This window comes from Balaenoptera physalus, assembly GCF_965194825.1.
Source record: "Balaenoptera physalus genome assembly, chromosome: 16".
Classification (NCBI taxonomy): Eukaryota; Metazoa; Chordata; class Mammalia; order Artiodactyla; family Balaenopteridae; genus Balaenoptera; species Balaenoptera physalus.
Window position 1 is genome coordinate 51,247,011 of NC_138898.1, and position 15,597 is coordinate 51,262,607.

At 58.6% G+C, this 15,597-nt stretch overlaps 1 protein-coding gene across 9 annotated transcripts in view; it reads right to left on the bottom strand.

The window, feature by feature from the left end:
- The window catches only part of NPRL3 (NPR3 like, GATOR1 complex subunit), a 34,630-nt gene that overhangs the window by 1,291 nt on the left and 17,742 nt on the right, over window positions 1–15,597 (bottom strand). For 6 of the 9 annotated variants that reach the window (XM_082431696.1, XM_082431693.1, XM_082431699.1 and 3 more), the window contains 7 exons: window positions 15,041–15,122; window positions 7,769–7,906; window positions 6,689–6,845; window positions 3,650–3,756; window positions 3,085–3,214; window positions 976–1,165; window positions 92–284 (listed from right to left, as the gene is read on the bottom strand). In XM_082431696.1, coding sequence (XP_082287822.1) covers window positions 92–284; window positions 976–1,165; window positions 3,085–3,214; window positions 3,650–3,756; window positions 6,689–6,845; window positions 7,769–7,906; window positions 15,041–15,122 — 997 coding nt within the window. Of the gene's footprint in view, window positions 1–91; window positions 285–975; window positions 1,183–3,084; window positions 3,215–3,649; window positions 3,757–6,688; window positions 6,846–7,768; window positions 7,907–15,040; window positions 15,123–15,597 lie in introns of all 9 variants that reach the window. The other 3 variants (XM_082431697.1, XM_082431698.1, XM_082431700.1) reach the window with 3 other exon arrangements.

The window sequence follows — 15,597 nt, forward strand, 5'->3', positions numbered from 1 at the left end:
ATGCCACCTCAACCAGTGAGGGCTGTTTGCCATCGGGATTTAAGCTGAGATCCACTTTCTGTCCTGACCCTAGATGTGGCCCCTGCTCCACCTGGCAAACATGCGGAGGTCCTCGGGGTTCTGTGCTGCGGGCACGCTGAGGATGGCTGCCCGTTCATGCTCGGACAGGCTGGCCAGCAGGTTCTCCGTCATCCTCCTGTTGAGTGGCGAGTCCCCACTGGGGAGCAGCTCTGCACTGGAGTTGTCCATGCTGGGGCTGGTGAGGGTCATGTCATCACTGCTGGCTGAGGACGGGCACAGTCAGGGAGCGGCTACCCCCAGCCCGAGTCACCTGCGCCCACCTGGGAATTAAATGCTGTGCCCTTGGGGAGCAGCCCCTCACCCCAAGGCCAGCCTGGTCATCCAACCCCTCCCACCCACTCAGAGGACAGGAGCCCTGGGCAGGCAGGTCCCGCACTGAGCCTGACGTCCAAGGCCCCGCCTTAGCCTGGGGAGGTGCCTCCCCCTAAGCCTTCCAGCCCCTCGTCTTCCCCAAGCCAGGGACCTGGGGCTCGGGGCTGCCACCTTAGGGGGCACACCGTGGCCAAAACAGCTCCTTCAAAAAGGGACTATGACAGTCACTGTCTCCTCATAGGCCCTGAGCACGGAGGTTTCAGCGGTCCTCCAAGGGATGGGGTGCGGTCTGCTCTGACCCCAGGCTGGGCCAGGATGCTCCTGACTCAGCAAGGTAGAGCCTCGTCCTCAGGGAGGCGGGCGAGGGGGCCAGGGAGAGCTGCCCAGCTGGGCGAAGTGACATCCTCGGGGACACAGCTGCCCACGGGCACTGTGTGTGCACGTTTTCGAGTGCAGCCCTGTGAAGGTGCTGTGGTCATTCCCTGCGGCGCCCAAATTGGGCCTCCTGGCCGCCTGCCTCTTCCAAGGGCGCCCAACGTGCTCACCCCCCACCAGACAGATGCCCTGGGCAGGGGGTCCTACTTGGGGAGCCAAAGCTGAGGGCGTTGGGCGTGCTGAGGCTGCGGCCACCAACCCTGGTGGTGAGGGGCACGTCGTCCTCCCGGGGGCGGGGCTCGTCCTCACTGGGCGAGGCCATCAGGCAAACGTAGGTGTGCAGCTGGACCAGGAGCCTGTGCTGCAGCATCCACACCACCATCTGGATGAGCTGCGTCTGCAGGACGGGCAGGCCTGAGACCTGACCCCCAGGTCACCCCGGAGGTCAGGGTGAGGCCCCACACCTCAAGAGAGGGAGCGCCCCGCTGCCACCCGCTCTGCAACCCCAACTCCCGTCCAGGGGAGGCAGCGGGGCCACACCTGCCCTTGCTCCATCACATGCCCGGGCTGCCCACGGCTGTCCTTTCTTGCCCAGAGCTGAGGAGCAGGACCTGTGACACGGAGGACCTGCTCTGCCTCCTCTTCCCCAGCCCACTGGCCTCTATGAGGACCCTGGACACTGTTCAGAAAGAGGCTGCTGGCAGCTGCCCTGAGAGCAGAAAAGTCCTCCCCTTGGGTCAACCTGAAAGCCTGCCCGGGCACAGGGAAGCCTGTGCAGGTGGTGCTCCAGCAGCCGTAAGTGGGGGCGTGTGTGCACATGGTGCCCACGTCCTCAGACCCACACACCCGCCTGCTCATCCCTGGGGGTCCCTTGCTGGGAGGGGCTGGCTGACCGGGCATGGAAATAGGGGCATATGTGACCCAGTCACACCAAAGAAAATTGAAAAGGATTGTAAAATAATTAAATTATAAGGGACTTCCCTGGTGGTCCACTGGTTAAGACTCCTTGCTCCCAATGCAGGGGGCCCCGGTTCGATCCCTGGTCAGGGAACTAAGATCCTACATGCCACAACTAAGCCTGCGCGCCACAACAAAGACCCAGCGCACCCAAAATAAATAAATAAATAAATTTAAATAAATAAATAAATAAAAATTATATTAAATTAAGAGACTTCATCAGCACTTGAGCACATTCTGGGCCTGAAATAGTGGGTATGGAAGGCAGGTGGCCTCACCCTGGGACTGAGCAGAACCAGAACTGGCTCTATCCGGGCCCCTCGGGCTCGGCCTAGAAAAGCCACCCGCCATCCGGACCATCGGGAAGTTTCCGCTGGGGAGGGGAGAGGGTAAACATGCAAAGTGTGTCTTTTATTCAGCTGGCACGACCTGGCACAGTTCCTGGAAACCAAAGGTGCCGTGAAAGACGGTATTCAGAACAGTCACGCTTGGCATCTAAATGAGCGAACCAACAGGGTCTACTCCTCATTCACAACTTGAGTTTGCTTAAGCTTTTAAGGACTGTTTTTGCCTAACAGACCTGGCACTTATTAAAACAAATACTTCACTTCTGAAGACAAAGCCTTGAGAACACCCAGACCCATCTCCAACACCTGTCCCACCTGGCCCTGCCCAGAGCCCCAGAGCCCCAGAGCCCCAGGTTTGCAGTGGAGGGGAGGAGGCAAAGCCTCTCGGATCCAGGCTACACTCAACCCTGCCACAAACGCAGAACTCACCAGTTCGCTCCACACGTCTCACCCCTCCCTGGTGGCCAGCCCACCACACCCAGCACCCCTGCCTGCCTCTCGCCCTGACCAAGACCCAGGACCCCTTGGATGAGGAGATTCTGGGGACCAGTGAGCCCAGGACTTATACCCACAGACCCTGTGGCTACCTGGACCATGGCAGGCAGGGGAGGGAGTAGGAGTGTAGGGACCAGGCTCAGTGAAAGCAAAATCCCCTCTGCGTCCCCCAACTATGGGATCCCCAGGCCCAGAAGGGAGCACCAAGTGGCTCTGTCCTCCCAGGAGAGGTCACCGATCTCCTGCCAATTGGGCCTCTTAACTGCGTTCTAACCCTAAGAAGTGCCCACCATGGGCAGGGGGGGCTCCATGGGGGGAGGGACTTGCAATGCCCAAGTGTCTGCAGGTGGCCTAGCCAGGGACCCGGCTTCTGGTCACCCTGGCAGGGCAGGTACCATCTACACAGCAAGCACCTCCCCACAAACCAAGGCTAAAAGCACGGCAGCACTGAGAGCCTGGGATCAGGGACTGACGCCAGGTGGGTGGTTCCTGGGCTCCCTGAGCTCCTGAGACTCACCTCCTGCACAGCGGGGGCCAAGGGGTTCCTAAATTCTGACAAGGAGACTGGCAAGGAGAACTTAGCGAGGACAGATGGCAGGTCGTGAGATGGAAACTGGCGTGAGAACTGCTCAGCCAGCGGAGAGTACCTGGGGACAGGGGATGAGGGTCCGTGAGCTCAGCAGACTTCCCCACCATTCAGGCGTCTGCACCCTTACCATGAGCCTGTGGTGGGCAGGAGGGGGCGCAGGCTGGTGGGTGGGCCAGGATGGGTGCAATGACAGAACCCAGATGCTTTCCCCACACCACAGCCCCTATGAGCCCCCAGGTCAAGGCCAAGGCTCCCGACCTCCCACCAGGTGCCCCATGCAGCACCCACTGGCCGGCAGGTACGGGCAGGCGCAGACCCTTCCTGGAGGCCGTAGGTGCTGGAAGAGCACAGGCCAGGGGTGCCATGCAGGGCTGGACCAGGCCAGATCTGGAACGTGGGCCCAGCTGACCTGGGGAGCACCACCTGGCCGGCCCTGCCAGCCACATCCCTGCCCACTCGGGGGCCCTGGGCTCTGGCAGCCAGGGGGACTCACAGACACACACTGGCGTTGGGAGAAAGCATGTAGACGTTGTTCTCACACAGCGGGTAGATGATGATGGCCTTGCCCCAGTACACCAGGTGCGCCGCAAGCTGGAAAACCTGCGGGCAGAGGGCCGGGAGAGCAGTGCTGGGGAGGCCAACCCACGCAGCCCCCTGGCTCATGGCCTCAAGCCTCTCCATCACTGGTCCCTGAGCCGTCCTGGCTGGCACCAGCACAGGGACACTGGGGCACCCGAGATGAGGCCAGTCCAGCTGATCAAGGGGCTTGGCTGCACATCCTGGCAGAGGCCAGCCCACAGCCCAGCAGGCGCCCAGCACGGGGACGGGGCTCCACGTGACAGTGGATGTGGGTCACTGCACCTGCCCCCACTCCACACACTCATCCCTGGAGAACATCCCACTGTCCTGCTGCCCTGCACTCTCAAGACATCAGGATGGGCCACACACAGACCATGATGCCAGGACAGGGAGCCAGGGTGAGACCACGGCAACGGGCACCGCTCATCCTGCAGCACCACGGCCGAGTGCCTCTGAGGGTGCATGCATACCTGTGACAGTGCCGGGGACACCTCTACCTCGTCTCGGCAAACAGGGCCTCCAGTGCCACAGCCAACTCGAACACAGAGGAAATTTCAGTTCCATCGCTGACCCTCTTCTTTCTCAGCCCAAGTCCCAGTGCTGATGGCTCTAAAGGACACAGGCCCCCTTCCCTCCATCTCTGCCACCACCCTCGCCCAATGGGCTCCACCTCCCACCTCTCCCTGCAGCCAGAGCGCCCTCTGCAGGCCACAAGTCTGAAATCAGGATCACCCGGCTGGAGTCAAGCTGTCGGCCGGGAGACTCTGTTCTTTGCTTCCAAGCTGCTGTGACCACACGTCTCATCTCTGCCTCATGGTCACATCCGAGCCTCCCTCTAACAAGGGCCCACCCAGGTCATCCAGGATCATCACCCTGTCTCAAGGGCGTTATTCCCATCTGCAAAGTCCCACATAAGGAAGGTCACACTCACAGGTCCCAGGGATTAGGTCCACTGGGCCACTGCTCACCCAATCACAAGTAAGGTGTGATCCTAATTTTGTTATTCAAAGATTATGTGTTAATATGTATATAAAAAGCTTGGGGCTTCCCTGGTGGCGCAGTGGTTGAGAGTCTGCCTGCTAATGCAGGGGACACGGGTTCGCGCCCTGGTCTGGGAGGATCCCACATGCCGCGGAGCGGCTGGGCCCGTGAGCCACAACTGCTGAGCCTGCGCGTCTGGAGCCTGTGCTCCGCAACAAGAGAGGCCGCGATGGTGAGAGGCCCGCGCACCACGATGAGGAGTGGCCCCCGCTTGCCGCAGCTAGAGGGAGCCCTAGCACAGAAACGAAGACCCAACATAGCAATCAATCAATCAATAAATAAATCTTTAAAAAAAAAAAAAAAAAAAGCTTGGAGGAATCTAGGTTACCACTAGGATATGGGATTATGGGGACTTTCTCTTTTTCTGTTTATAATTTGTATGATATTTGAATTTTTATAAGAATATATTAATTTCATCATGACAAAAAACCCTCAAAATACTTGTAGAGCTTTTTTGCCTAGAATGGAACATGAGTGATTTTAAATCATCTGGTGACATTCACACCTGCGCTCGAGGTTCCAGCTGGGCTCGCTGGCCTGCCTCCCCACGGGGCCTCCGCTAGGTGGTTTGCTGCAGGAAGCAGCAGTCCCAGAGGCTGGTAAGGTCCACCACCAGGGCTGGGCCCCAGGGGGCGTCTGCACGACCACACCAGCGGCAAACCCTGATTTGCACCGGGTTCAGTGGGGAGGGGCATGGAAGGAAACAGCAAGGGGACCCCATGGCAAGGCCGGGGAGAAGCGAAGGGGACATCATCAGAGCTTTGTCTGTGTCTTGGGGAACTGTGAGGCACAGCGTCCAAACAGGCTCCGTGATGGGCAGCCTCAGGGGACAGTGAGGGTCACCCCCTCAGAGCTGCACACTCACAGGCATCTGCCGATCAGCCAGTACTGGTCAGAACACAAACTCCGCGGTACACACACAACAGCTAGCGCGTTAAATGTTCTGTGTCTCGTGGGTGCTAGGAAGGCAGTCCAGGAGCCCATGTGAAACACCAAGGCAGAGTCCGATAAACACTTTCAGACAGGGTGGACAAAGTCATGGGGTAGAGACGGGGGAAGGGCTTATTCTGGACGACAGAATCCAGAAAGGCTGCTTTGGGGAAAAATGGCCTGAGAGTCAGGCCTGGTAGACAAGCTCCCCTAATGTGCTAAGCAGCAAAGGCCAAGGGCTCCCTGGAGGTGCCTCGCAGAGGCCTAGGTGGGCCTGCCTCATGGTGCTCCACCCTTGGCCTTTGTAGGAGCCGCTGGTCCCTGGGCCAGGCCCTGCTGCCCCCTGGCGGTCATACAGTGCCCCATTCCAGACCCTGAGTCCACCCTCAGGCTGTCGCTTGGAAGGCCCCCTGCCCCTGGCCTCCGACTTCTCCCTGTGCTCTTCCTTGGCCCCAGCCCCTGCCCAGGTTCAAACCAGATCCACGGGCAGGGCGGAGGGGCCCCCATCTGATCAGAAAGGGCAGCTCATGAGCACGTGGCTCAGCAAGGAGGTGGCACCTTGCACAGAACACAGGCCTGTGTGCCCGCGGGGCGTGGCGGGGGGAATCAAGGCCACTGGGTTTGGTGCTGGCTCTGCATGGCTCCCACATGGGCTAAGGCACCCTGCGTGCCCCTGCTTCAACCCTGCAAGTCCCCAGCCCTGGCTCTGGTCCTGTGCGGCCCCATCACCTGGCACCACGACGGCCTCACTCCTCTGCCGCAGTTTCACTGCCCCCTCCCTCCACAGAGGAGGAAGTCAATCCCGAGGCCCTGATCCCAGGTCGGACTCCAGATCCACCCATCACCACAGCAGGCCATGCAGCAGCCCTCGGCTGGACAGAGGCCCTCGGGAGGCGGCTTGAAGTGCCAGCTGTGATGCATCCAGCCCCTCCCTGCTGCCCATCCTGCCCACCCAGGGTGTCTCCCCAAGCCCCCAGGGTACCTGCAGCAAGGCCAGGTCTGCGTCCTGGGCCAGCTGCTGCAGGTTCTTCACAGCAGATGTGGTCTTGATCACACGCACCAGGGCTGGGGAGCAGTCGATCGGGAGCTCGCCCAGCAGGGACTTCTCGTCGCTGAGCAGCAGCAGGGCATGGTACGGGCTGTGGGGCAGAGACACGGGTCAGCACAACCAGCGAGCCCCAGGCCCCTGCCCTGGGTGTGCACCTGCAGAGAAGAGGCCGGGGAGGAAGCGGAAGACAGCGCTCTGCCCTGAGGCCTTTAAAAACCTGCAAGGATCACCCACAGCAAAAACTGAGGAAGGCCTGACGGGTGACCAGGCTCCATCCCACCACCTCTGGGATTGCCCAGCAAGCGTTCGTTCAAAAACCAGTGAATCTTTCCTAAGGAAAAAGTCCCAAATACGGGAAAAGCAAAATCCCCACTGCAGACTATGAACAGAACTACCTAGAAATACGCTTAGCAAGGAAGCCCAGGGCGGCGCACAGGCCTGGGGAGAAAGGAGGGACCAGGCAGTGCTTTGCTTTCTGTTGTCTCCACGTTTTCTGTTATGTACCCAGATTTCTTTTTCTGGTTAAAAAACATTTAAGGAAACAAAGGACTTGGTGGAGGAGGGGGAGGCAGAAGATTGGGCTCAGCGCTTTCCTTGAAGGAAATCAGTGACATGAAGAAACAGATCTCACAAGCTCTGATCTGAGCAGGAGGTCCGGTGAGTACCACCATGAAGACACAACGCCTCCGGTGGTCGGCTCCCGGGCCCCGCCATGATGCTCAGCCCCCCAGCCCTGCCCAGGCCCTCATCTGGGACCGCAGCACAGTGCCCCGCTTGGCCAGGCAGTGGGGGCCCGTGAGAGCCCTGAGAGGGCCCGTGGGGAACCTGGGGTGGTCATCTCTAGACAAAACTGGACACAAAAGCGTGTGTTTTTACTCTGTAAACAGCAGCGCCCTACCTGCCAATTTCTGTGGCAGGAAGGGGAAAAGACGATTTTTGGAACCAAGTACTTGGTAAACCTCAGGACACAGGAAAGCAGGGCCCCAGCAGGGTGTGCGTGGGGCTGGCACTCACCGGATGGCCTTCAGGCTCCGCTCGATGGCCTCGGGGGGGATGAGGCTCGTGGCTGCGTAGTGGATCTTATGGGGCAGGCAGAAGCTCACCTCCAGCCAGCTGTTGACGTGGAGCCGCACCACGCCAGATGTGCACAGGCTGCAGAGAGCGGGCCATCAGCCACCCACACAGCAGCTCCCAGCCGTGCACACAAGCCACACAGACCCCTCTGAGGGCGTCTCCTCCCGGCACACGGAGTAAACTGCAGGGGGAGACTTCCAGAGCAAGAAAGCATCTTGTCCCAGACCTCAGTATGTGTAAGAGAAGAAAAAGTATTAGGAACACCCACAAAAACTGTATTCCTGGCCAGCCCTGGAATCTGTAGTCCAACCAGAGAGCCAGGGCTCCCATCTCTGTCCCACAGGTTCAATGCACTAGGAGTATCCTGAGGCTGCCTCTGCACACCTGAGGAAGGCTCCATCACAGTGGGCTGCCAAGCAGGGCAGGGCCTGTCACCAAAAGGGAGAGGTGAGCAGGAGAGGACGGTCCTGCCAGGGAGGGGCCCATCCCCCTGCAGACACCAGCAGCCCCAGGGGCTCCACGGCCACCGCCCACGCCAGCCTCAGCTCAAACCTTCGGCTTCCCTCGTCTCCGTGATGGAACTTTGGTTCTTTCAAGCCCTGGCCTTGCTCAGGCCAGACATGGCAACTCTTGTGTCTGACCCTCATTTCTCATGTCCCACCTCAAACCATCTGTCAATCCTATCTGCTTCATGGCAGGGACAAAGTCCAGACCTTCTCCGCTCCGGCCCCCTCTGTCCGCCCTCCCCACTCAGACCCCCAGGGCTCCCACGTAAGCAGTCCCAACCAAGACCCCAGAGTGCCAGAGCCCGGTGGGACCTGCCCATTCTTCTCCGACCCTGTCTCCTCCCCGCCTCCCATGGGTCCAGCAGAACAGGCTGCCCTGCGGCTCTCCAGGCCCGTGTAACTGCCCTGGGTCACACACTCTCCCCCAGGTGCCCTGGGGTTCCTTCCCCCCTTTTCAGATCTCAGCTCAAGCGCCACCTTCTCAGTGGGTCAACCATGAGCCAGGCCCCACAGGCCGCTCACAGTTCCCGTGTCCTGTGCACCGGACAGCAGCACGACCTGCCGTCTGCTGGTCAGTGCTGCTTCCCGACCAGAATTCAGTCACAGGGTGCACTGCTCACCGCACAGCCGGTAATGGTGGGGTACGCGGGGGCACTGAGGGCATTTCCTGAATGGAGGAAGGAAAAGGCCCGAGGAACATGTGTCCGCTCTGGGGGGACCATCTCTCAGGAAGCCCCTGCCAGGAGAACAGTCTCTTAGCGGCACCGTGCAGGGGGACCACACACAAAGCTGGGGCCACGGCTCCGTGGCATGGCACCTGGTGTGGACACGGGGGGAGCGACTGCTGGAGCAGAGGGCAAGGGGGTCTGTGCCCAGCCGAGGTCCGCCTGCCCTGCCCGGGGTGCCCTCCCCGTCACACTCCAGCCCCACTCTGCTGGCCCTGCTGGCGCCCAGGTCTCAGGGCTCTCAGGCACACAGATGCAGGGTGCTGGGAGGCGGCCCCGTGGCCCCCGCCCTGCGCCCACAGGCCGTTCTTACAGTCTCTCCCCACAGTTCCGCCCAGACGGACGGCAGAATCCATGGTCAGCAGTTTCAAATGTAAAAATAAGCCTTCAATGTCTCCAGCAGGGAATGGGCAACGGGCAGAGGACCGTGGGAAGAACAAAGAGCACGTCTGTGACCTCAACTTCCCCAGGACTCCTGCCAACACCAGCGTCTGCTCCCTCTGCCTGTCCTGCCACCAGGGCATCAGGAGAACCAGGCCCCCAGGAGCCCCCCTCAAGGGATGGTCTTAGGCTCTGAGCTGCAGGGGTGGGGCTGCAGGCTGTGGCTGAGTCTGGAGGGCAAAGGTTTGGCCACTGCTGATGCCACAGCCCCTCAGGGTGAAACCCAGGCACGAGTTTGGTGACTGTCACGATTTGGGGAAGAGACCCCGGGTCCTTCCCCAGGTCCCAGTGGAGAACACCGCTCTTGGCTTCTTCCAGAAGGAAGCAAGTACACCTGAGCAGACGGAGGCTCCTGGAGCCTCCCCACTCCTTGGCCAAGGGCCTTTGTGGGCTGGACGGCTCACGTCAAACCCTGAGAAACAGCATCTTCCGGGATCAAAAGTCACATGAAGAGACTCGCCCAGGGGACCCAGGGTAGTGGCTCCACTTGACTGGGCAACATTTATGCTCTCAGCATCTGTGTATGAGGGAAAGCAGGCAGGGGAAACCGGGCGCCAGCTCCTCCTCCATTCACTTCACCCCTGCTCAGAAAGGCTGGTGGATTCAAAATCAAGGCCTTCCTGTCTCTGAGCTCCCCTCTAGGACACGGCTCAAAGTGCCTGCTGGAATGAATGCCACAGAGTCAGAAGTAAACACTGAGAGGCCTCTCATTTCAGAGGTAGCCGTGTGGGCTCCTCCAGGAGCCCAGGGATGCCGCGTGCAGGTCGCCGAGCCACGTGGCACGTGCAGAGGCCCCAAGCACTGGTTCGGGCTCCTGGGGCGCAATTTACAGCCCTGCACCTGGGGGCTCCCACTCAGCGGTGCCGAGAAAGACATGGGGAATCGTAAGCAAACTGTGTGAACACGAGAAGCTGGAGAGAGCGGTAAGAAAAGGATGGGGGGAGGGTGCAGGGGTGTGTATGGGCTGGGAGGGGGCTCAGGACAGGCCTCATGGAGACTCAGCTGCAAGTGCCGAATCTGGGTACCAGGGAAACGAAGAGTCAAGGCCTGTGCAGCCTCTCCACCATGTCACTGTCCCCAGAGCCCTGGCCACACAGTCTGGGCACACGCTGGCATGGGGTCCTCTTCTCTGGGGGGAGACACGCCCTCCCTGGGTCCCTAGTTTCCACGTGGACTTTACTCCATGTTCCCAACACTGGCAACCTCCTCCCGTGGGGCACTTGGCACTGAGGCTGGTGCCTCTTTACAAACAAACGGAGCTCTGTAGCGTGCAGACCCTAAGCGCCACCTCCAGCAACACTCGAGGGCCAGCAGCAGGCCCAGGCGAACCCCGGGACACCGTGGAACAAGCCAGGAGGGAGGGCGCCACGCTGGGAATGCCCTATAAACCCCACCGTCATCAAGAGGTGAGCCCGGAGCTGTGCTGAGGTCTGTCAGGAGGAAAGAGAAACGTTTGCCCTTGTTTCTCAAGTGCGTGCGGTTTTAAGACAAGACTAGCAGAGTAGAAGTTGGGCCCGAAAAGGGTCCTGGGAAGCTCTCACTTCTATTTGCCGGCAGTTAACGGTTGGGTCTGGGAACACTGAGGAAAAACACTGTCCCTGTGTGAGGCTTATCCGGCCCCTCACACAGCTCCGAGACGCCGCCCCGCCTGCGACTTGAGATAGATGCTCCTCCAGAGCCCGAGTCCTGAGGCGGCCACACCGGCCTTCCAACAAGCTCTTATCTTTCACACCCCAGACGACTGTGCACCAGCTCATTTCATCAGCTCACACCTCAGCATCCAAGAGAGAATTTCAATTCCTAACCTAACGTCCTCCTCTAGCCTCGGACCGGTCACCCTTCTTCCTGCCCCAGGCCAGAGGCCTTCGAAGGCAGCCCTGCACCCTCTGGTCCCAAACACAACATGCAGTGGGACGAAACTGCACATGACCCACGAGGTCTGGGTGGGCTCCAAAAGGCCAACCTTGAAATGTTAAAGTTTAAGTTAAGTGCGTTTCATGGCAACAGGGACTGAAGTTCCCAGGACACTTGCGGACGCGTCTGTGGGCCCACCCCTGCTCTGGGTGGGCGGCAGTGAGGCAGCATTCCCAGCGCACACAGCACCACCCGCAGGCCCGGACCTGGGTGGCTTCCCCAGGCTCCCAGCCTCCCGGGCCCACCACAGGCCCTGTCAGCTCTGAGAACTCTTCAACAAACACTTCTTCGAGCCCCACGGAATCCACATCAAGGGGACTCCTGTTTACTCATCCCTTCAACCACATGCCGAGCACGAGGGCTGTGTCACAGAAAGCGAGGGGACATCCCTGACCTCGCGGGGTGCTGTCACTCAAGTCACCAAGCTGCACGGGGAGACACAGGTGCTGGGCAAGTTGAGGCGGCCACAGACGCGTAGGTCCCGGGGCACAGGACCGCCAGGCCACACCACAAACCCGGACTTTAATTAAAGCAGCCAATCCAGAGCCATTCCTTTGCAAAGTCCCACCCCAACCCCTAACCTCAACCAGTTCTCACAGCTTCCAGCCTCTCACTTCTGCTCTGAGAACGCCCTTCCCAGGGGTCAGCCAGCAAGTCTCCACCAAGAAAGAGCTGCATGTTCCCCGCCACCTGCGCAGCCTCCCCTTCTTAGCTCCAAGGTGCAGTCCACCCTGCAGGAGCGGAGCGGGCCAGTCCAGACCCTCGAGGCCAACGCAGACCTGGCGGGTCAGAGGGAAGGCCACAGACCAGGGGGCTCCTGGGAAGTCTCAGAGCCGCTGCTGTTGCCAGGCGGTGACAGGGGACGGGGAGGACACCGATGCCCCTGGGACTCCTGCGGGAGAAGCACCGCCGGTTTCCCTGGGGCCGGACCCAGGAGCCTGTTTCCAGACCCCACTTGGTCAGAGTGGGGTCTGGAAACAGGAAGGATGGGGTGGGGTTTCACCTGGAGGAAACTGACACACCTGGGTTCTGGAAGGAAGCTAAGTGCTGACTGGTGGACCCTGGCAGCTGTTTTCGCCGCAAATGCTGACTCCTGTCCTTGGAACTAGTGCCACTAGAGGGTGCTGGGCTGCCCCAAGCCCCAGCTCGGCCGGCCCAGCAGGTCACCAAGGAAGCAGCCAGCTCTCCAGGGTCTCATTCCCTCCAACTTTCCAACACAATTCAAACCTAAGAAATCACAGCTCATTATTCACTTAGAAACATAAAGTGTGGTTCTGGTTTGCTTTTTATTGTAATTCCACATTAGCGTGAATTTAGCTTGTAGTCTAATCCTACTTGAGGCATGCAAACTCCCACTCAGAAAATGGCAACAGTTTCCAAGGAAGGGGTTTCTCATACCAGCCCACCCAGACCAGAGGGCAGCAATTCTCCTACTGCAGGAAAAACTTCCATGTGATCATGTGGATAAAAAGAGACAGGGTCAGACTACAAGACCAGAAATCTGTTCTGGGTCAAGACCAAGGCTTCGCCAAGAGGTCTCCAGAGCAGGAAGGACCAGAAACCAAGGCAATCACGCAGCAAGGGGCATTTCATGCTGCTCTGATTTCCCCCAATGCCCAGAGGTCACCGAAATAAAGAAATGGAAACTCCAGCCCAGACGCACACCCCAAAGGACAGCTCTCCCTCCCACATAAAGGGACCTGTGCCCCCAACAGATCATGGGTGAGGGGGGAAAACTTCCCTGGCAGTCCAGTGGTTAGGACTCTACACTTTCACCGCAGAGGGCGCAGGTTCAACCCCTAGTCGGGGAACTAAGATCCCCCAGGTTGTGCAGCTGGGCCAAAAAAGAAAAAAAAAAAAAAAAAAACAGGTGAGGGGTCGGAGCAGAGCGCTCACAGAAAAGGAAACAGGGATGTTCCACACGTGAAGTCGTTCACACCTGCGTTCAGATAAAGCTGCCCTGAGACCCCGTCCTCCACCCATCACAGTGGGCAGAACCCAAAAGCTCACAAGACCCTGTGCTGGCAAAGCTCAGGTGCTGCTGATGGGAATGCAGACTGAGCCACAGAAGGAAGTGCCTCCAAATGACATGCACACCTGACCTATTCAGCCCGGCAATTCTACTTTTAGGAATTTATCTCATGGATGCACAGGCACTCGCACAAAATAACACGCATATAGTTGAGCAGCACGTCTTTCAGCAGCAAAAGCTGCAGCCAATGATGCCCCAGGGAGGGGGCAGGCAGCTGTACAGCAAGAAGTCAGTCCCTATTTACCAACAGACAGAAGCCTGTCGGTAAGCTACACGTTAAAGTGAGGAGGTAAAGGGCAAACCGTGCACTCAGCGCGCTCTGGCTGCAAAAGGGTTCGCCGTATGTGCTTTAGCACCTTGCGACAGGGCGTACAACACTCGGCTGCCTGATGCAATGCACCCTGCCACCAGGAAGGAAACCTGGCGAGGGTGCAACGGGAAAGAAACTCTGTGCTCTGACTTTCAGACTCAAAGGACAGGTGACCTTTTCAAAGGCTTAAGTTAACAAAAAGGAAAATTACCAAAAGGTCATAGTGATTATCACTGGGTATGGGATTATAGATGATTTTTATTTCCTTTATATTTTTTTATATTTCCTAAATGTCTATAATAAACACATATCATTGGTGAAATCAGAAAAAATATTAACATTAAAAAAAAAGAAAGGGACTTCCCTGGTGGTCCAGTGGCTAAGACTCCACGCTCCCACTGCAGGGGGCCCGGGTTCAATCCCTGATCAGGGAACTAGATCCCGCACACCACAACTAAAGATCCCGCACACCGCAACTAAAGATCCTGCACGCTGCAACGAAGATCCCCGATGGTGCTGTGGCCCCAAGCTCTCAGATCAGGTCCACCTCCAGCAGGGAATGTGGGTCCACTGGACGGAGCGAAGCCCCGAGAAAGCCGGGGCGGGGGAGGTGGGGGAGCAGAGGAGAATGTGGGGAAGTTGGGGGTGGTGGAGAGGAGGGAGGCCTGCACCTGCACACTATCTGTCCAGCAACATGCCTGGTGCTGCGAGGTCCCCTCAGCCCTGAGAGGCCCCTGGTGAGCCAACTGGCCAGGTGCACTTGGGCAGATGGCCCCCCACCCCCATTCCCCATCCCATCCCCACTGCAGACCCAGGGCCAGGGAGCAGTGGTCAGAGCCACACGGATGCTCTTTAAAAAGAAGAGAAGTGCCTTGCTGGTCCACATTTAAGAGAGTTGGTGCTGAGCCACTAATATGAGCAGTGTCTCCAACGCCTGCTGCCCTCACACACTCAGGGTCCCAAACCCCCACGACCCTGGCATGGGGGGAGCAGAGCCAACCCCAGCCCCAGCCTCTGAGCCTCAGTCTCCTCATGGGTGAGGTGGTGACAGTGACCACGCCTAACGAAGGTGGGCCTGGAACTTGGCACGGTGTTGCACTCAGTCAGCGTCACCGTGCATTTCAGGTCCCATGCTCAGCTTTCTTCAGGTTCACTTTCTGGCTAAAGACAAGTGTGGAGGTGACCGTCCCAGTGGGGCTCCTCCCCAGCCTCCCTCCATCTCAGGCACAGCAGGGAAACGGCACCAGCCTGGGGAGGCCCATGGGAAGCAGGCCACCGTCTCACCTGTCGTAAGCGTCCTTGAGGTCCCTGGCCAGCTTGCACTTGGGCAGGATGTGATGGAACGGGGACTGAGGCCCATCATTTGCTGCAAGAATTGTAACACAGAGGACTCGACTCAGAGTCTGCACAGCGAGGAGCTTGCACAGGCCAGAAGACAAGCTTAACCTAAAAAGAATTTTAAGTGGCTGTAAACCAAACATCAGGAAATTCCCCACTGGTGTGCTCAACCGTCTTTACACGGGATGTCTGGATTTACCCTTCACCAGTGGCCCAACCTGACCCTGTAGCCACAGCCCTACAGGAAGAAACCCTTCTGCAGCTACCCTGCAGGCTCCCCGCAGGCTGCCAGAGCCACCCCGACCTCAGACCAAGCACTCCCTGCCTCACCCCACTCCTTCCTCCACACACTTACACTAGTGCAATTTATTTTCAGGATCCAAAGTCTCTTGTTAATCTTTTCTCATAAATGTCTAACAAAAAATATATGTACTTAAATTGAACTTTTAAAAATTTCCTGTGAAAAAGTCAGATTCTAAAGAGAATGTTTAAAAAACAAAACT